The sequence below is a fragment of the Plectropomus leopardus genome, chromosome 5, assembly GCF_008729295.1.
Source record: "Plectropomus leopardus isolate mb chromosome 5, YSFRI_Pleo_2.0, whole genome shotgun sequence".
In the NCBI taxonomy this organism is placed as follows: Eukaryota; Metazoa; Chordata; class Actinopteri; order Perciformes; family Serranidae; genus Plectropomus; species Plectropomus leopardus.
Genome location: NC_056467.1, coordinates 9948425 through 9969378, shown reverse-complemented (window position 1 = coordinate 9969378; position 20954 = coordinate 9948425). Strand labels below are relative to the sequence as shown.

Sequence of the window (20954 nt, the reverse complement as noted above, 5' to 3'; positions counted from 1 at the left end):
TCATTGGTATCGGCAGATATTGGTTTCAAAATGAAACATCAGAATCGGCCAACGTGCTGATTTCATCCGATATGACAACCCAATACCAATTTTTTGTCAAAGTGAAGATATACAAAATCTACCATAAACTGAAGTATTTTTCTTATTTTGCACATGAAATTATTGTGGCATACGTTGAAAAGCATTGTATTTCACGTGTCCATCTGTTGGTGGGCTATCATGATAAGAGTATGCATCATATGATAATCTACTACAGTTAATCTACTACAGAGCAGACCTGATGATCACTAAAGCTAGGTGGGAAAAAAATCGGATATATCGATACTGGTTATCGGCCAATGGGTTGTTATACCTCGGCATATCAGATACCGGCAAAAAATCCAATATCGGGCATTCCTACTGTTCATTCTGTGTTGTGCACTTACCCTCATCGTGTGTTTCAGAGGAATCACTGAGCTCGGTGGGGATGTCTTCGTTGTCATTGAAGTCCAGAGACGGTGAGGGGACAGGACCACCAGGCCCGCTAGTATCACTGTTCTTCTCTTCCACTAAAAGGGGGACAGTAAGCAACTCGCCGTCTGGTAGGCAGTCTGCATACTCTTCTGTTGGGAGGTCAAACTGGAAGAAAACAAGAACAAAAGGCATCGGTCACAATGATACATTTTCCCTATGAAATCTCAAATGTTTTCTGACTCTGAGAGATGTTGCAGTTATATAAATATGTGTGTGTATATATATGTAACTCACTGTGATGGGTGGGTCAGAGTTGCCTGGGCTGGGGATGGTGCTGTTTGGGACTACTTTCTTATGTAACAGAGGAGGGCTCCCCTCTGGCTTGGCCTCAGCGCTGCTCTTAGACAAGTTGTCATTGTTGATCTCATTCTCTTCATTGGGGATCTCTTCACTGAAGCTGAAAGCACCAGAAAGCAGCGTCAGGCAAAAACTTTACTCAGTTGTACTCATTTTATCTCACACAGTGAATAAGGTTCTTGCAACGACTGTGTCAAGCAGTGTTTGTAAACTTTTTATCTTCAGCCATCTTTTTTACACAAGGATGGATTATTGGACCAATGACTGTATGTAAAGATAGACGGCATGACAGCTAACCCAATCTGAAGCATTAAAACGTCTCGATCGTCCCCTGGTGGCTTGCTGCAGTATAAGTCATAAACCCCGCCCCCTCCATGTTAGTGAATGGGACAAAACTAAACTAAAAAATATACGTATATAAGTACATATCAAATAAAATTTTCCTAAAGATGGTTTCTGTCCTTTTCAGATAGTTTTTATCATGCTGATATATATGATAGTGTTTGTCAGATATGTTTAATTTTAATTAGTAATTTGGTGCTATGGGAAGAGGGTGTGACGTCATGATTGACAACTGTGTGCTCGCGATCAGTGGCGCTGTTCGTGACTGATTGGATGGGTGTGAGGGCGGGAACTCGTTACTGCACAGATTGCTTCTTCACAGGCTCCAAATGCTCACCAGAGCAAGATGGCAGCACCCAGATCTGGGATATTTTGGCTTCATTTAATGTACAGCGGGAGGAAGTGGAGATGCAGTGTCCATCTTTAAGTACAGTCTATGGTTTGAACTCTCACAGCAAAGTTGGTTTAGCATCCAGGTGTGCACATGAATCTGTGTGCAGATTAAAGAAATTCTAAAACAAGTCTGTATGTGTGGGAAACAGCTGAAAGCGATTACTTCACTTTACAAATACATATGTAGAGCAACAAGGACGGCAGTTTCATTTTGAGCTCAGTTGAGCTTTGAAGAGAAGCTGTCCTTTTACATAAGCAGTTTGAGTTCACAGAGAGAAGTGTGCAGATGGCTGGATATAGGCAGTGGTGGAATGTAAACTAAGTACATTTACTCAAGTCCTGTAATAAATACAACTTTGAGGTACTCTACTACATTTAAGTGACTGCTTTAGTTACTAGTTACTTTAAAAATAAAGATTTTGGTTTTGTTATACATTAAACTTCCCCTAAAGGATACAGATAAAAGATTCTGCAGTCACAACATTCAGATCACATACAGAGCCCACATCTCCTCAAAGGTGGGTTGACAGAACAGCATCGACCAAATAGATGACTCCGTATTGATTTGACCTTGTAAATCTACTTCAGACATGAAAGGAAAATATAGGAAGAGTCAGAGCAGAGAGGAATCCTTTAAGCTTTCACACAAAAGCAGTATTTGCTGTGTTGCATCTTCTGCAGCTTTTAAGTACTCCAAAGTTGCTGAGCAAGATAAAACCTCGCTGGTAAACCAGTGGGTTGAAAACAAATGCTATAAAACTGCAGTGTCAATTAGCTGAGAAGCTGAGAAGGATCTTGAGTGTGGTAACTGTGTATCTAAATGGATTAGCTGAGAGAGCTGAAGAGTGCTTGTATGTGACTGAGCATGTGAGTGTTCCAGCTCTAATTATTTTGTAATTTGGGGAATTAGGTAATTGACTGAAAGATGTGTATGGCTGTATCCATAGTGACTGATGCTGCAGCATAAATAGACTCACCCCATGGTGTTAAAGTCGTCATCAGGGGGAACGTAGTCCTCATCGTCACTGGTTAGGCCCAGCTCGTTGCCATAGCACTGATGAACAAAGTGCCACAGTTCTTTGGGGCACAGGGGCTGCAAGATGGAGAAATAAAGAGCCATAAGAGTCGTAAACAAAATCACTTATAGAGAACCAACAACAACTAAAAGCACCCAAATTCAAAGATGCTGTCGATTTCAAATCATGTACAGAGCATAAATCAGTTACTACCCAAAAGTATCCAAAATCTGTTTCAAATAGAAGACGGTATCCATAATTTGAGAGGAATTTGTAAGTTCAAAAAACAATTTGTGAGTACTAACACACTATATCATGATATTACAGTCCAAGGGGCTAAATTATGGAACAGCTGTAGTGTAGAAATGAAAACATGTCGAACATTTAACAAATTTGAACACATTTTTAAAAACAAAATATTGAAGGAGAACTGGCACAGTAAAGCATGGGACAAGACTGGTAGGTTGGTTTTGATAGTGTGACTTTGCTCTTTGTTTTGATGTGTTTTCTTTGTTTTTTTTATGTGTGTGTGTGTGTGTTCAGTCAAATCGATGGTGAATACTAGGACAGAAATTTGATAAGTATTCACTTCCTCCTCCTTTTCAGATGTGAAATAAGTATGTTGTGTACAGAAAATTTCTGATGGGTATTCTGGTGTTTAAATCACCTGTTTCATTTGGAATGATCCAAATAAAAGATCTCAAATCAAAAGTCGAAAGTTAATAAGGAGATTTGTAAAACACAGCAGAGGAAAAATAATACCTTTCAGACAAAATTAGAAAAAATAGCAAACTGGTAGACCAGATTTGCTTACCTTGTCCAGCAGTGCATTCTGCCAAAGTCTGAACATCATCATGTAAGTCCTGTCCCTGGCTCCAAATGAGGTGAAAAAGTGCTGTGAAAAATACACAGTAAATATATATATGAGTCTGGTGAGCAGGGGAATGAAATAACTGTGGTAATTAAACTGTAATTTTTGATGGGCATGGTTTAAACCCCTCTATTGTGGGAGTATATTAATTTGTAGCGACATATTTTGGCAGTAATGGTGGACATTAATATCTTGCCAACCATTCTCCAGTCACCAATTTGTGATGGAGCATGTTCCCCCTGTTGGCGGTAAAGATTAAATCACCAGTCTTCCTATTATGAGCCAGAGTTTGTACCTCAAGGCTTTACTGTTGTCTATTTAGGCAAAGATTTATAACATATTCACTGAATTTCCTCATTAGTTTGTAATAACAATAACAAAACATTTAGTCATTCTGCATCCTTACCTTCTCAGTGTCTGTGCAGACCTGGATGGCATTGGGAATGAGGCGGGCAGTCTTCTCTTTTGTCATTGAGCAGATGTCCTTTAGCCGTACTGTCAGCTACACACACACACACACACACACACACACACACACACACACACACACATTACAGTTCCAAGTGTGACCCAATACTGCCAATATAAAAAAAAGCATAGGAACGCAAAGAGCGTTAACAAGCATACCAGTGTTTCCCAGCGGAAGATGTTGCTATAGAAACAGATCCAGTTCTCAGAGAGGTAGAGTCGTCCCTGCAGGAGGATGTCCCGTTGAAGAGCACACGAGTAGTCTGGAGCATAAATACGTCACATAATAAAAACAAAACAAAACAAAACAAAAACAAAAACAAAAACACCTTGTGCCACTTGTGTCTTTGTAATTTTTCGACCTACATGTTTTGTGTACTGCAATTTGTTTTTCGTTTGACCAATGCATAGTTTTTGTACGTTTTTTTCCAACTGCTGAATTGTAACTTTATTAACTTCTTTATGGTGTTCTCCTGCAACCTGGTTGAATACTGTTGAAAATGGAATTAAGTGTTGACATGCATGCTGGGAATGAATATATTTGATTCAGGAAATGAAGTCCACACCTCTCCAAATTACATCACAGAGAAACTCCATCACTAAGACAGACGATTGCTAAATGATTCGGAGGGTCAAAAAATTTCTCTCCATAAATCAGACATGAAAACATGTAAATTCAATCAAATGTATTTATATTGACAGTTAATTTAATCACTTCACTGCAATACAGAAACCTCACTGCCTTGCGTGTATATCTTGTTTATTAGTTGTGAACTCATCATAACCAAACCATAAAGCTCAATTCATATACCACTAGGTCATTTGGAGTTCATGGAAAGGATTTTTTTAGACATTTCAGACAACCACAGCATTCACTAAGGAGTTGGGTAAAATAAGCCAGAACAAATCAGCTGAACTTGGGACATTATGTGTTCAGGGCACAGAGCAGCATGTATTTTAGACTGCTGGAAAAGTTCATTATCGGCTTTGAAGTTCCTCTAAAATAAGTAGACAATTGTCTTCTTTAATTTTTTTTTTAACTTCATCAGTGATGTAGCGATATTATAATCATGATATTTGACACCTGGAAGGACCAGTATTTGTTTGTGTCCCCTCTTTGTCCTGTTAGGATTAATCATTTTCTAATGACTAACAGCTTATCTGCACCCTGAGTGTCTGTGGCGTCCACTCACCCACAATGAGTCTTTCTGTGTCAGGAAGCTGCTTGAAGAGTTTCCTGAAGTCCTCATTGCGCTGCTTGTATGTTGGGCTCAGCACCTGCAGAGACAGGCAAATATCAGAAACACAGACGCGCACACACACACACACACACACACACACACACACGCTTCCCAACACTCTTCATGCTCTCTGACTCGCTCACTCACAAGTGTCGTCTACATCACGCAGGCTTCGAGTTATTCGTTTCCATGAGCATGTGAGATAACCTTGTTAAAACCACTCACAGGTTTGATCGGGATGTCTGGTTTACTTTGATCTTACCGTGGGTGGTTTTGACAGGCACTGGAAATGGATGTGTAGGGAATGGCAAGCAGAGGTGGCCTAAATTATCTTCAAGGCTGCGTCATTAATTGAAAGCGCAATGCCAAAACATCAGCCCGCGGCGGATCATTCAATACACATGCTGCCATGACTATGAGCATTTACAAAATGAGTCACATTCTCAGAGTTGCATTGCAGAGCAACATGTGTCTGACAATGAGGCTTTGTCTTGTGACAAGGGGTTGGACAACTGCAAACAAAACTGTGCATAGTTGTTTGATTAACCTGGTCAAACAAAAGCTTTTAAACACAGGGAAGGATATTCCTATCCAACACACTTTTCTTCACTTGGCTTCAGCGGACTTGATTATTTACAGAGAACGCTTGTTATGGATGAAAATCTCCAAATGTGTGCTAGACCGAGGGCTCTCACTGTCGGTGCCAGATGCTTTCCTTTAACAGGAAAACTTCAGGAAACAATAGCTGCCAATACAATAACAAGACGTATGCCGAGACAAAAGAAAAATATAGTCTTTTGGATCAGAGCTGGTGGGAAAAGAACAGCTTGTTCACATTTAAAATCATTACATCCCATGTGAAGCGAAGTGTTTGGAATAGTGAAACACTGTTGGGGAGTATCTGCTTCTGCTTCCACTCTGCTGTGGTGATGAGATTCACTGCTCTGAGAGAATGTGAGAGCCATTTACTTACTGCACGGAGTTAGCAAGTTCCTTGTTTGAAAACCTTTATCCCTGACCAAAAACAACTAAAACGCATTGTTTATACATCAAGACACTCACACAGTAACCTGATGAACACTCTAAAAAACAGGCCTCTATGAGCTCTGGGAGAAATAGCTATGACTCAGACCCAAACCAGTTGTTTTCTTTAGTAGTGGGGAATTACCACAGACTGCTTACAGCAGCATACAATAAAAAGTGCTGCGAAGCCTTTTCACTCACCCCTCTCTTGTGACTTTACATTATCCAAAATAAGCTCAATAAATCTGTCAACTTACAGCAGGGATCTCCTCAGTGTCCCACTCAGGGTCCTGAAGGTTCGAGGCAGCCCAGCCCCACTCCCAACCCCACTCCCCTCTCGCTGGACCCTGCAGGAGCCACCCTGCCAACGCCTCATCCAGCTCCAGCACGGCCTCCCAGTCTGACATCGTGCAATCCTCATCCAATTCCATGTTCACCGCACCAGATCCTATTTGGCGCCTGGATGGCAGCTAATTTTCCAAAACAGGGGGCCCCAGTAGTGGGCTCTGCTGATGTTGGACGACTTGTCAGTTACGGTAGGTTTCGGAAAATAAGAGCACCCAGAGCTTGCAAGTCCAGTGGTTTTGGAAGCTGCAGTATCCGCCCCCCTGTTTTGGGTGCAGCTCCCTTTCAGTGTTGAGCGGTGGACGGCACACTCCAGCCACATGATCCTTGTCTTGCTCTGTCGTTCTCTCTCTCTCTCTCTCCCTTTCACACACACTGGGAGAGGAGTTACGGCCGTTGCCCTCTAGTAACCCCAGCCAACAAGTCCTTTATTATCATGCCGGTAGCTTTTTCCTTTTTTCCTGCTTACTCCTCCTGGTAAGTGTGTAAGCTAAGTGTGTGTGGTGCTGTCCAGGTCTGAGTGCCTTGTAATTACCCAGTTTACGACTAGAAAAGAATGAAACGTTTACTTTGTGGATAGGAGGGCAAACACAAACAAAGATGTCGCTAAGAGGAAAGAAAACTTAAAAAGAGAGAGAGAAATTAATGTTTGGAGTCCACTGAAGTATGTGTTGAGTCCGTCTCGCTGTTCGTCCATGTGATTGAGTTACAGAGAACAGATGTGAGCATAACCTCCAGTTACCTCTGCATGGAAAACAACACCATCAATCTTGACAGAGTCTGCACTGGTTTGTAGTCCAGAGGCTACATCGCAGAGTGAAGTGACAAAATACTGTAAATATGTCTTTGTCTGTTTCAATTGATCGTTCATTTTACGTTGCCAGTATCCAAAGTAAAGGTACCAAAAGTGACGATCTAAAGGTATGAAGCGTCCCCCTCCTCTCTCCCTGTTTTGGTATTGGGGTCATTCATGTACTTGTGATACTTGATCACCTTCTGTTACTCTTAGCAGGCAAGAAACATGCAGAGCTCGCGGCTTCTATTTTAGCAGCGTTTAAAAACAATTGGTGTGCATGTGCTCCTACTAATTTTAACTAAAAACATTTCAAGAGTCGAGAAGGTGGGCAGAGTGATGGAATTCCCAGCGGCTATAAAGAGAAGAAGATGTTGCTTGCATTTCATTGACTCCGGCTGGATGAGGCAAATGTGCAGGCCACACTGGAAATGGAATTCAGCCATAACTTCTTCCACCTTTTCTCTGCAGATATTTCCCAGTCCTCATGTAAGCAAGACACTGACGAAGACGCAGTAAAAATAGAAGATATTCTTCGGCAGCAGGCCTCTTGGAAAACAGTGATCATTCAACTCTAAAAAGGCTGTTGAGAATGTCTTTGCATCGCTTAGATGAAATTTCAGCTAAATTGCCAACAAATTACTGGTGGTGTCCGTGCAGAGAGTGGTTCTTTATTCATTTTCTCAAATAAATCAAGCAAATAAAGAGGCCATTGTGAGTGATGCAGCGTTCAGGTGACAGTATGAGACTCGGGATGAGGCGGGACTGTGGATACACAGTGTTTATAGATTTGGTTAACTATTAACGCTGGACAAACATTAGGGGATGGAGGAGACTGGCACTGTAAAGCAGGGTGGGGTTTTTAGTGTTTTCAGGGGGGTGAGGGCTTGAGGTATATGTGTGCATCCTTTCACTGTGGCAGTTTGACATTTGAGAGGCAAAGTATGAGGGCGAGTATCGATCAGAGCGAAACCATGTGAAAGGCTTGACGGACACTCTCTACAGCAACAATTTATGTAGATTTAAACAAATTCAATATATCCACCGGCTTAAGCACTAATCTTGCTTATCTGTGCACTGTTTGACAGTGTTTTCCTTCTTGTTGCTATCGTCCTCAAGCCTGCTGGTTGCAACAGAGGCACTGTGGCAAACTTGTGTAGATGCAAAGCGAATGACCTTGTGCTGCGAGAGGGAAGAAAGATGGCCACTGTGCGAACCTCAGACAGGCTCAGAACTCACATTAGGACGGATGGGTTTTTAATCACTTTGATTTCAGTGCCATGGGAGGTCATCATTGCCATGTAGAGGCGCGCACACACACACACACACACACACACACACACACATACATGCTGTCCTACATGCAGGTGCATCATGGGGTAAGACACCTTGCATACAGTCATCTGAGGCAAAACTACCTATTGGGCTTATTTCACTTGACTGATGTTTCAGTTTTCATTGTGTGAGTAAAGATGAATGTACAAGATGTCAGGAAAACACAGTGCTGAGATAAATCTTTTTTAAAAGGTAAATTCACCGTCATGAGTATATTGTGCTGGCAAATTTCACTCATTCATACTGCCAACTTCACACAGCACAAAAATCACAATTGGATCGCTAACTGGGTCTGATATTCAGTTTTTAGAGTGAAATAATGTAAAGGTGAAATATTAGTTGGCAGACAATTTTTCACTTGTTTTACAGGATAAGGCTGGCATTAATCTTTTTTTTATTGTCAATAAATTCCATGAAAAGACCAAAACCAATGATGCCTTAATCTGTCATTCAATTCCTTCTGACTTTCCTATTCTATCTGTGGACCTCAGCTCCAATCCTGCTGGCTCCTACTGAAGAGGTACATCTCTATGAACAGGTCACACATGTATTGTTTCATTTTTATAAAGGCTAATACATTTTCTAAAGCAGCTGGGCACTGTAGTTTTTGAGCAAATGTTACTCAAACAGGAGTAAACGTATTTGTTGGGGATTATTTTCAGCTGCGGATTAATACACATGCTGTACAAGCGAGTATTAATAGAAGCGGCATGGTGTGTGTGGGACTGACTCAAAATAAACTGCCATGCCCATGTTCATGGTGATGAAGGAGCATGTCACCCAGTTCAACAGTTTGGCTCACGGATGTGTTCTTAATAGTTTTACGCTAGGTGGTTGTGGAAAGTTGGTGTATCAATTAAAGGAAAAGCAACCAAGTGCAAGGGAAACAGATTCCAACAATAAATACATATGCATTTATCGCATATGCAACTGAGAGCTTAACATACTTATGCATACACACAGGGCTGTTACGAGAGCTCTACCGAGACTACAAAGCTGTTATTTTATCTTTGTCTAACAGTTACAGATGAAAAGGCATGGAAATGTGCATTTATTTTTTGCTGTTTTTCTGAAACTTTGTTTAAAATGCATGCTACATTTAGATGGAAATCCACCAAATAAGGCACTATGGCACAAAGGAATAAGCTGTATCTGGCTTTGGCAACACACACACTACTTGTTTTTAATGGAATTTGTTGACAATTACAAAATATCACTGGATTTGTCCTTTAAAAATTAAGTTTTTAGGACCTAGTAGTGGGCAAAATTAGCTGGGGTAAACGAATGGGGTATATTTGTTGACCAGAGCAGATGTTCCTGGTATCTTGTACACTTGATATACACTGCGCTGGTAGCCAGCTGTATGTCGTCTGTAAACATGACATTTGCATCTGTTAGTCAGACAGGAGGAACATTAACTCTAGATTGTTACTTGTAATGCTCTGTTCTACAGTCAGAAGAGAAAATGTGAGTGGCTTGCTTTAGCCGAGTGTTTCAGAGAAGTATTAAAGAAGTAGTCTGGACTGTTTGGATCAAGCCTCTATCAAATCAACAGCATCTCTTTATTTCCCTTTCTGCAGGGAGGTCCCTGCTTTTTCTGTTGCTTGTAATACCCAGACCCTAAAGCCTTAACATCCTACTGTCCGTGTTTTTGGACAGTGGACACGGAAACAGGAGTCGGGCTGGAGGGAAACATGCCATGACCTAAAGCTCCATACTCCATTCCCCTGTTGTTCAAAGGCATTCACGGCTCGTCCAGAGGCCCTTGTGATGGTTTGTTGATTTGTTTAGTACAGTGAGGAACTCAGTGGGCTTGTTACCACCTGTTGCGTACCAGAATTAGAAGTGTGAGTGGTGACTGGCCATTGATCACCATCTTAGGGACTTGTAATACACTAATCCATAACATTCTTACAGTCAATATAAATTTTAATTAAATAAATAAGACCATGAGCAAAAATGCCAAAAGTCAAAATCACTTCTTCTAAAGTGTGGCTTTGCTATTAGGTGGTAACAACACTGACTGAAGTCGATGGGATGTGAAACAGGCAGGAGGGATGTTATCATTCCACCGGTCTGATAACCAAGATACAGAGTGCGAGAGACAGAAAAGTTATACAGGGTTGCACAAAAATACAAGTCATGCTTACTCTCAGGATGTGTTGTCTTTCATGCTGGGGAGAGAGGGGGAGAGTATACACACAGGGAATAAAAAAAAACGAAAAAAAAACCCAACATAAAATGGGGAAAAAGTCCAATAAACACACTTCTGGAGAAAGTAGGGTTTGACACTGAGTGTTGTCAAAGACCAACACTCATTCTTGCTCATTCTGTGGGCTTAACTTGCACAACAGGAAGCTTTTCTGTGTTAAAGTTAATAAAATAATTATTGTGGTGTGTCAGCAACTCAACACGTGTAAAAGAATTACAGGAATTACACGAATTACTTAGAATTGCTGGAGTCAGAAATAGAGCTAGTACGCCATCTTGTGATGCAATATAAAACTGCAACATACTGGCTTTGCTGCCTATACCAGTGGGTCTTAACTGGTCCAGCCACAGAGTCCAGATTTCTCCTTAGTCATTAGTTCATAGTCAACACATTATGCCTTATATTTTCTATTTGTGTTGATAGCTGTGTCAAATGCATCTATCTAAATGCATTACTATTTTTTGACAGTCATGTTTTATGTATATTTTTAAATGTAAACCCCAGGAAGATGGGGATCCTAACAAATAAACAAATAAACATTAGATAAATTACCACATTTTAAATTTTACTTCACAAAATGTAAATAACACGTTGGCTTAGGCACAAAATAATAAAACAAATTGCAAGAATAAACAGAAATGGCACTTCAAAATAAAAGTTCTGTGCCAGAAATCCCCTGTACTTTAAAATAAAGTGTGCTTTTTACACACTTGACACCTTCATAAGTCACTTATGGTCGATTCAGAATGGACCCACAACCCACTTTTGGACCGTGATCCACCAGTTGGGAACCACTGGCCTGTGTCATGCCATGAAGAAGAAAATGACACCATAGTCTCACCTGTCCCTTGATTCCCTGCATCAGAAAGCACCACCTGTTGCTCTTTTAAGCCCACGCTAGTAATCCCTGCCTGAAGCACCAGTAACCCATACTGGTGATTTAGTGCTCCAGTAAACAGGGTCAAGGACAACCACGTTTCATCTAGTAAACATCACCCGCCACTTAAACAACTCCAAGACACTTTCAGGAGTCACCCACATGACATGATCTCACACCAGCACACACATACACGCATAACAGACTTCACATATGTTAATGATGTAAATAAAAACAGGGTGTGACTTACGTTATACCAGCTTTGGCTCTTCTGTGGAGAGAGAAAAAGAGAGGCAGAGGATGTATTTAACTCTGTGAAACGTGTACATGCTGCAGCAGGCTCATACAGACACATAGAGGGTGTGAAACATGATCAACCTGATCGTAACAAGTTACAGCAGGCGTGAAGGTCATACTGTACCTCACACTCTCTCCTGCAAAGAATTACATAAAGTTATGACACTATTTCAAAGCCAGAGACTGAGTGTTCGTTCCAACTGGGCTTAATTTTGAACCTCAAATTGCTGAGGTATAAATGCTGAAATTCTTTCAGTTCGCTCAACTTGCTACTCAGATTCTTTCGCCAAGTTTTTTGAATTCAGAAATTATTGATTATTTAATTGCAGGACTCTTTCAAAATAAAAGGATTTCTGATGAAAATCTGCTGTCTGATTTGCTGGAACTGAAAGCAATTTCATTCCAAACTAGTGCTAGACTGCATTAGTACTTTAGACATACTGTTTATGTTTTTAATTAAGAATACGTATCATCAATACATCCATCTTTGTTTAAAAAAAAAACCAACATACAGAAACCTATCATTTATCTGTTTCATCAAAACTGTGCTGTGAAATTATGTCAATAAACTTCTAAAAATGAGTTTTGATTAATTTTCAACATTTTACAACCATCAGATTGAGTTCCTCATTAACAACCTATCAATTCTTTTGCCGTTTTGTAACAGCAGAGGGCAGCAGAGATGCATCTTAATCATGACTATGAGGTTAAAATATTTTCCAGTCACATAAATACTCATTCCACTCTAACAGTCTTGGAGCAAAAGTGTCAGAGGGGAAACATGCAGGTGGTCATTCAGAGGGTGAAACAAGAAAGAGGGGAGAAGAGAGGGAAGAGAGGGGGAAAAAGTGATATCCAGTGTCTGATTCCAGCTGTACAATCATAAAAGCACCACATTAGAAGTTAAAGCAACAACAAATAAATCTAAATATTAGCAAGCAAAAAATAAAAAAATAAAACAAAACTTTATTTTTTCCTATTTTAGAGTGTTTCTTAATGAGTTATAGTTGGAGCTTTCCTTGTATGACCACCAGACATTACTGCATTTTTGCTAAGTTGGTTATAGTGATTATTAGAGTTGTAAAATATTGGATTTTTGTCGATATGCAGATATTTTTTGACTTATTTTAGCTGATTGCTGCTGCCAGTAAAGACATATGCACATACGTTTTCCACCGAATTGCGGAGAACATCATGTCTCTCCCGTAGTGAAATTAACCTGTGCCTATTCTTATCGTGATGGCCCACTGGTGGCAGATGCAGAAATAAAAATACAATGCTTTTCAAAATGCACATATTCATTGGGCAAAACAATAAAACTACTTTAACCTAGCGTACATGTAAAACATGCCATATTCATTCTTAAGTAAGACATTTTAAACGAAACTGTAAAATTCCTCCCACTTTAAAAGGCTTGGATGTTGCTCTCCTTACGACAATAGCCAAAACCAGGGCAAATTTGACCTATTTAAACTAATTAAAGTCGCACAATTAAAGCGTCACACTGTCAGCCAGTCACATCCGCAGAAAAGTTCATTTTGGGCCAGTGGGGATACTTCATTTTAAAGCCATGATCTGCTGATACCAATGATGTTCCCTTATTAATGTTGTAATTTTAATAAGATAACTGAAGATTGAATGAGAATATGTTTCAAACATTTTCTTTTTTTTCGACCTGGCAGATAATCACTCCATAAAATGGCCATACAAATTTACCTCACAAGCCAGATGTAGTTCAGTGTATGTTTCTTTCTTTTGTTTTTTTTTTTTTTTTTTTTTTTAAAAAGCCCCAAAACATTTCCCTTTTGTGCTGACGGTTGTCTGAGTTTTCTAAATCTGTCAGGGTTTGGTGGTTATCGGCTGCGTGTGTTATTAGCAGGCAGTCAGCTGCAGTAGCAGGCCCGAGGCCTGGCTGTGACGATAGCTGGGCTAATGTGGGCTAATCTGATTTGAGGTGACAGAGACACAGGAGAGGAATTACTTTGAGGCCACTGTCTGGGTAGGCTGCGTGTGTATGAGCCGCTGTATTTGACTTTGTGTGTGACTGAACGCAAGTGGGTTTGTGTGGTTTATGAACACATTGTTTACATGGAGAGAGTTTTTATTGTAAGTGTATACATGTGGTGGAGAGAGAGAGAGAGAGAGAGAGAGAGAAAGAGAAAGAGTCTATTAAACAGTGAGAACAGAGTTCTGTCTGAGACTCCACTGTGATTTAAAGTGGTTTGGGTCTGTTTGTATAATTTAACTTTATAAATTGGTTTAAATGTCACTACAATTGGAGCTTTGGATTGCAAAAATGGGGACTTTTTTGCTGGATTTAAAGCTTCAAAAGACTTAAAGGGATAGTTCAAATTTATTATCCATGGAGAATATATCAAATAAAGTAGATTTTGGATGGCACGCCCCCAGTTTGGAGAAACAGGCTGAAGTCCGACACCGAAGACAGGCAATATAATGTTGTGGATGAGGGTCAGCGACAAAGCAACAAAAGTCCCACCTAAAATAATCTACATCAGTTTAATTGTTTGCTTTATTTAGAATATTTTCACATTTTACCTTGCTGTCAGACAGTGATTTCCGATGGGAAAATTAAGCCATTATGTTGCTTTCTTCAAAGCCAGATTCTATTCAGAAAAACTGTGATTTAACATCACTAAACACTGGAGCTGCTGGCCTACTGCTGCCTCTAACAGTTATTTTGTTTGTGTTATTGTGTGATTTTGGTGTTTTAAAGGGTTAGCATGGAATTATCAAAGTCACACAATAACAGAAACTAACTAACTGATCGAAGCAGTAAACCTGCAGCTCCCGCGTTCAGTGAGCTAAAAATACTACTTTTGTCAATGGAGTCTGTCGGCCTTGACGAGAGCGTAGATGGGGAGCTATGGCTGTTAACGGCGTACTCATTATAGCAGACTGTCTAAAGAAAAGGTAAAGTGGTAAAAATACTCTAAATATAGTGTACAATTAAACTGATATTGACGTTTTTAAGCAGCTAAAATGCGTTTCATTGTTGATCAGCACATTGCTTAGCTTCTGTGTTAGACTTCAGCCTGCTTCTGCAAACTGGGGACATGCTAACTGACATCTACTAAAAATAAGATCACTGACTATGGATAAGTCACCCAGTAAACCACAAATCCAAACTATTTCTTTAATAAGAAACAAATTTCAAGGAGCATCTTTGTTTTGTTAGAATGTCTGACAGGATGGTGAGCAGGCCTTTAAAACTGTGCAAATGTTGATGGTTTAAATCCCACTGACCTGCACTTTTACTACAAACACATATTGTACCAGTGTAGCATCAACTTTTACATTAAAAAAAAAAAAAAAAAATCTGCTGTGAAATTCAGATTAAATTAGGCTTTAAATATCATAGACTCCTCAGGATAAAGACATTTAGGAATAAACAGTTTTTTACACAGTTCACAAATCACTGTCCTTTCACATTAATTCAGGGGATGGTGAAGTGTGGGAAAGGACACAAGGGACTGAAACTACTGTATCAAAGGGGATCCTACAGTCGCACAGCTACAGAGGAAGTGGAGGGCTGGGGGGGGGGGGAGGGTTTAATGGGGGCCAGCAGGGATTGTCAATGGGTCAAATGAAAACAAGAAGAAATGCTTACTTTAATCAGGTTTAGTCTGTCATACTGAAAGAAAATTAAAGGAGAAAACAAAATGTTAACCAAAGCAGTGAGCAACATGAACACAAAGAAATAGGAAATGAGAAAAAAGAAGCTAATGAGCATCAGAGGTCTGTCGTTGCCACTGAATCTGACTCTCCACCTCGCTTGTATGTTACATGAGAAGCCTGATTGATTATTGCTGCGTCGCTGTCACTATTATCGTCAAATGGCCCTCACTGCAGAGAGGCATGGACCCCCTTTCACTGAATGCACTCTTTTATTTGGATTGCATTAGGGCTAGGGTGATCAAGCTCACGTTGCTGGGACGACCTCACGCCATGTCTGGGTCATGTGACTGCTGCTGACCACAGAGGCTCACGTGGGGGGGGGGGATTGCAATACAGTTGGGGGTGGGGGGTGGGGGGGTGGGGGTGGATTTAGACTGTGGCACAGAAATTAAAAGTGATGTAATCAATTGGGAAATGTGTGTGTGTGTGTGTGTGTGTGTGTGTGTGTGGAGAGAGAAACAGTGCAAACAGAGCCTCATGAGGCCGCTATTCACACTAACCTCCCATTTACTGTCTCTCTGTAGACTGCCTCGTTTCTGCCTGTGTCTTAACAATTATGACACAAATAAGACCCTATGTGCTGACTCCCTCTATACTTGGCAATAAATTTAATGCAAAAAAAAAGTGGGATGAAGTCTGACAAGAGGCAAATTGGATGGATGAAGCGACAACATGGGCTATGCACTAAAATATGACACCAGCCTGCGGTCTGTGCAGGGATGCTCTAATGTTCCTGCAGAGGAATAAACTCTTAAAAATCCTGCCAGCACCCCAGTTCAGAGCTCCAGGACTACATCATTATTTGAGCAGCCTCTCAGTCTGACTCATTTCAATCATACTGTTATGCAGCATGACAGATATAAAGCTTTTATTACCAAAACGTAACAGGATAAATTTGCAAAGAGAGAGCGTAGGCCAAAGTGCAAAAACTGGAAGAAGAGAAGAGAGAGGAATTAAGACAAATATGTTGTTTATTAGTTAGTTTATCTTTGTTTATTTATGGGTTTGCCCTATTTTGGATTATATTATATTATCTTGGAATGGACAAAATCTCTAAAATAAGGTGCCATTTCTCCATTATATGAATGATTTTGCATTGTTCAAATCCTTTTTCTTTTATTTCTCTACATCTGCATTGCAAAAAAAAAAACATTCTGATCCTGACTATGCTCATATAGAGCACCAAGCTTAACACAAACATTTGAAAATGTCATCAGGAATTTGCTACATTGCATATCACCAGGAAGGAAAAGAAAGGACAGGAGAGGAGAGGGGAGTGAATGAGGTTGTGTGGGGTTGTGTTGTTTTTAAGACGTGTCCATCTGCTATGACCGTGGGTGCAGATGGGACTCGTAACGGTTGCAGTGTTGCACAAGAACAAGCTGGGTTCAGGGAGTGAAGCGTTGCAAACGGGGTCGGGACATCTCCACAGAGCAGCTCACAAGACAAGAGGTGGGGGCAGAGGGAGGGTGGGCACAGAGATATTTGAAGAACAGAAAAAAGAGTAATGCTTACTTTGGAAAGTCGCTTGTGAGACTAGCATGCAATCAGGAGAAGAACAAAGAAAAATCAGATAAAAAAAAAAAAACGAAAAAAGAAATTAACTGCAAGAAGAAACAGCTGAGAGTACCAACAGAAGAGCTGAACAGTCATTGTCAGATGGCACACATTATCATATGGCATGTAGCAGCAGCAGCAGCAGAGAGAACAAGAGAGCGTGCACATTGTGTTGTGGAGACAAAAAATGATGAAAGAAAAAAAAAGACAAACAACAAGTGGTTTAAACAGCAGAGGCGAATTAGGACAGAATGTGAGGGTAAATGAAGATGGGAGTGACATGACAATATATTTTGCTGAGCGTACAAAACATTAGAGCCACATGCTCCATCTGTGAAACAACCTGACAGACTCAATCCACCACTGTTGTGAAGGGGAGATGCAGATGAGGGGGAGGACAGCAAACACAACACCTGAACTCCTCTGTTTGTCACCGCTTTCTATTAATTTCTATTGTTTCTTCAATAATAACTTTGGATGTCAACAGATACGGCTTCTAGTCGTGTTTTTTATTTTTCTATGAAGACTGACAGCAACCACTGTGAAAAGGAGCTAAACAGACAATAATTGCTGTCTCTATTCAATAAGAAGGAAACACAACACAGCAAACGTCTGTAAACAACAATAAGCTCTCCAACTTGCCGTTAAACGACAGGTTCACATCTTTTCAAGACTTACACGCACATTTTCACATTGAAAGAGGCTTTTTTTTGCTGCAATCATTTCTCCTGCTTATTCTGGCCAATTAAGAGATCCCTTCCTAACAGCGGCTTTGAATATTAGTAAAAGTCCAGAAACAGCAAACCGGCATTAAAGCACTAGTGGCAACAAACGCCAAATTTTGTGTTGCCTCGCGTCGCCTGTGTCTTGGACAAAAAGTTGCATAAGTTAAACATAAAGACTACAGCCAACGGCCAGCTAGCACATATCACGGTTCCTACACATTTTTATAGACAAAATCTCAAAACTTTTCCATGACTTTAAGAGGACCCATTATATTTTTTCTTGTATATATATATATATGTTAAAAAAACAAGAAAGGGCAAGAAAAAACCATTATTTTTTTCATTTTCGTCCTGTGTTTCATCCCTGTTTTGTTTTTTTTTTACTTAACTCAACTAGAAGACAGTAGCCTTATGTGTACAGTCAACTGTATCAGTGGAAAAGGTAAACAGATCAATTGCAAAATATAAATGGATGTATGTATGTTTGGCCAATTTAAAAAGTTTTATTGCATTTTGTGCCTGAATCCACCCTTCAGGATAATCCTGTCTTTTTTTGGTTCAAAGGTCCAAATCAAAACCAAAAATGGATTATATGATCTAATCCGATATCAGAACACTTTATTTTTGTCTTGAACAACCTATTGTCAAGATTGGATCCAATACAATAGCCAAGATCTGATCAGATTGCTTCTGAACAACTGAGTCTGGAATTAAGTTTTGACAACAAAATTCCATTTCTTTTCCAAATCTTCTAATGATTTTTTACAAATTCCATGACTTAACCAGGCCTGGAAAAGTGATTGTGAAATTTCATGACTTTTCCAGGTTTTCCATGACCGTGGGAACCCTGACATATGTTCTGTGCCTGCATGAGAGGGAATAACCCTCCATATCAGCAGGTGGAAGTCATTTAAAAAGGGAAACCAGAGGACCAACAGGCCAGATTCAGGATGCTAGTTAGTCAGTTAATAAGTTAGCAACACAACCCGATGTTTAAAGAACAGAATAATGAACCGTTTCTGCTAAAGAGCTCAATAGCTAAAAAAAAAACCAACCCTTACTTAGACGTTTTTTTTAAACTCGCGCCCTTACTCATTTGTTTACTTTCCTTACTTCCATTTCTCTTTCCGTTCAGAGTGATTTCATCCACTGACAGACTCTGCCGTATTGGATTCAAATAGTGTCAACTGTATGAGACACTGTAAAAACTAAGGCTACAAACACTGACCGACAGCCCGGCATTGACCAACGGCTGACCGCCAGCTTGGTGCATCAGGGCACTAATGGGGGACAAAATCCACCTCAGACTTCTGAATGGACTGTGGATTTTGTCCCTAATCACTAACATTGGAGTCAAACTGACCAGTATTAGTAGCAGGAAAAATGATACCAAGACAAACCTGTTTCAGTGTTCACACTGACGCCTTACTATTATTTACCGACAGACTTGAAAAATTGTGAACCTATCCTTTAAACCCAAACACACCAAACTTGTCACCTGAATGTTAGGCTAAGTTATTTCTTGAAAGTCTAAACACAATCTTAGAGTCAGGGGGGAAAAAATGCTCAGCCTGTTCTTTTTAGCTCTGAAAATGTCTGAGTGCAAACCCCATTTCATGGACGATCACAAAGGTGCAGTCTTTCACCACATCGCTGATGAAGAGGATTTACGGTGAGGGCAAGTAGCTAACAACCCTGCCTACGTTTCAGAGGATGTCGGTTGTGGAACCGCAAAACAGTTTTGTCTGTACATGTTACAAAATGGTTCTAAGGGTACTATACCGGAAGTGTTTTGGTGGAAACGCTGCTTTAATTGTTGATTGTAATTAGTTTTTTAAAAATATATTGATGACAACCCTGTCCAAAAAAAATCGACATGGCATGAGGTCAACTTCACATTCTCTATACTGAGTAAATGAGCAATTATCAACTAACTCAACTAAACACAACTCGTTTAAATTGTAGGTGTAGGAAAGCAAAGAGAGAGTAAAAGACTTAGGGAGTACATGAAATGTCAAAATGAAAGGCTGGAATGGAGAGGAGGGTGCAATCTCTCCTGACGGGGAAGAGTGAAAGTTGCAGCTCACAACTTACATACCAGTATGTACAAGTCAATAACCAATCATAGCTGGTGCGTCACTAGACTGGGAAAAAGAAATACAGCCGGGCCGACTCTGACGTGCTTCTGCAGTCAGTTTATGAATGAATGCAAATGTGACAGCAAGAGTTGCCACAGCATCTCGTCGATCGCTATAAAATCACTATAAGCACTCAGCTGCTGGCCTGATTTTACTATGTCTTACTGCAAGTTAACATGTAGGATGTGTAACTGTTTCACATGCACTCTCATATGCAAGTTTTCCCTCTGATTTAAAGTGAGTGGAATATGTCCATTCACTTAAAGAAAAAACAGTATGAGTTTGTGAGTTCAGTGTTAGCTTTTGCATAATGTTGATGTGTACTGCAGAACTACACTGGTCAGAGAAAGCTGTAAAGCATTCTGTGTTTTAATGAGCAAATATATCTGCCTAATCATAATGTACAACAAGTGTGATGAGTCATCATGTGTACTGTTTATGCTTTTGGTCTCATTGTTTTAGAGAAGTGACGTAAGCCTCATCCTGACCAGTCTAACCTAAATCCATGTGTGTGAAATTGGCACCTTGTGTTGCAGAGTGAAGTCTCTCACATCAGCTATTCTGTGAAACCGTCAGAGCAGCTTTGTGCAGCACAAAGTGCCGTATGGTCGTTCTCTACTGGGAATCTCTCTTCACAGCGCCGTCTCTTTCCAGTGAAAAGGACTCACTGTTGGGCATTCTTGAACTTAGTGTTGTTTTAGTGCTGAGAGCTTATTTCAAAATATGTTTTAAACAGTGCTAAAAGTGTTCCACACTTCAAATTGTGAAGCTACCCTTCTTTTTCAGATCAAATGTCAAACAAGTAAAATAAAAAA

The 20954-nt window shown here is 40.1% G+C and overlaps 1 protein-coding gene across 6 annotated transcripts in view; it reads right to left on the bottom strand.

Moving 5' to 3' along the window:
• Positions 1-20954, bottom strand: part of LOC121943473 (protein Aster-B-like) — a 96429-nt gene that overhangs the window by 6513 nt on the left and 68962 nt on the right. For 3 of the 6 annotated variants that reach the window (XM_042486995.1, XM_042486993.1, XM_042486994.1), the window contains 8 exons: positions 11977-11997; positions 5094-5178; positions 4060-4163; positions 3839-3934; positions 3376-3456; positions 2523-2638; positions 748-910; positions 426-618 (listed from right to left, as the gene is read on the bottom strand). In XM_042486995.1, coding sequence (XP_042342929.1) covers positions 426-618; positions 748-910; positions 2523-2638; positions 3376-3456; positions 3839-3934; positions 4060-4163; positions 5094-5178; positions 11977-11997 — 859 coding nt within the window. Of the gene's footprint in view, positions 1-425; positions 619-747; positions 911-2522; positions 2639-3375; positions 3457-3838; positions 3935-4059; positions 4164-5093; positions 5179-10787; positions 10812-11976; positions 11998-15651; positions 15676-17234; positions 17256-20954 lie in introns of all 6 variants that reach the window. The other 3 variants (XM_042486990.1, XM_042486992.1, XM_042486991.1) reach the window with 3 other exon arrangements.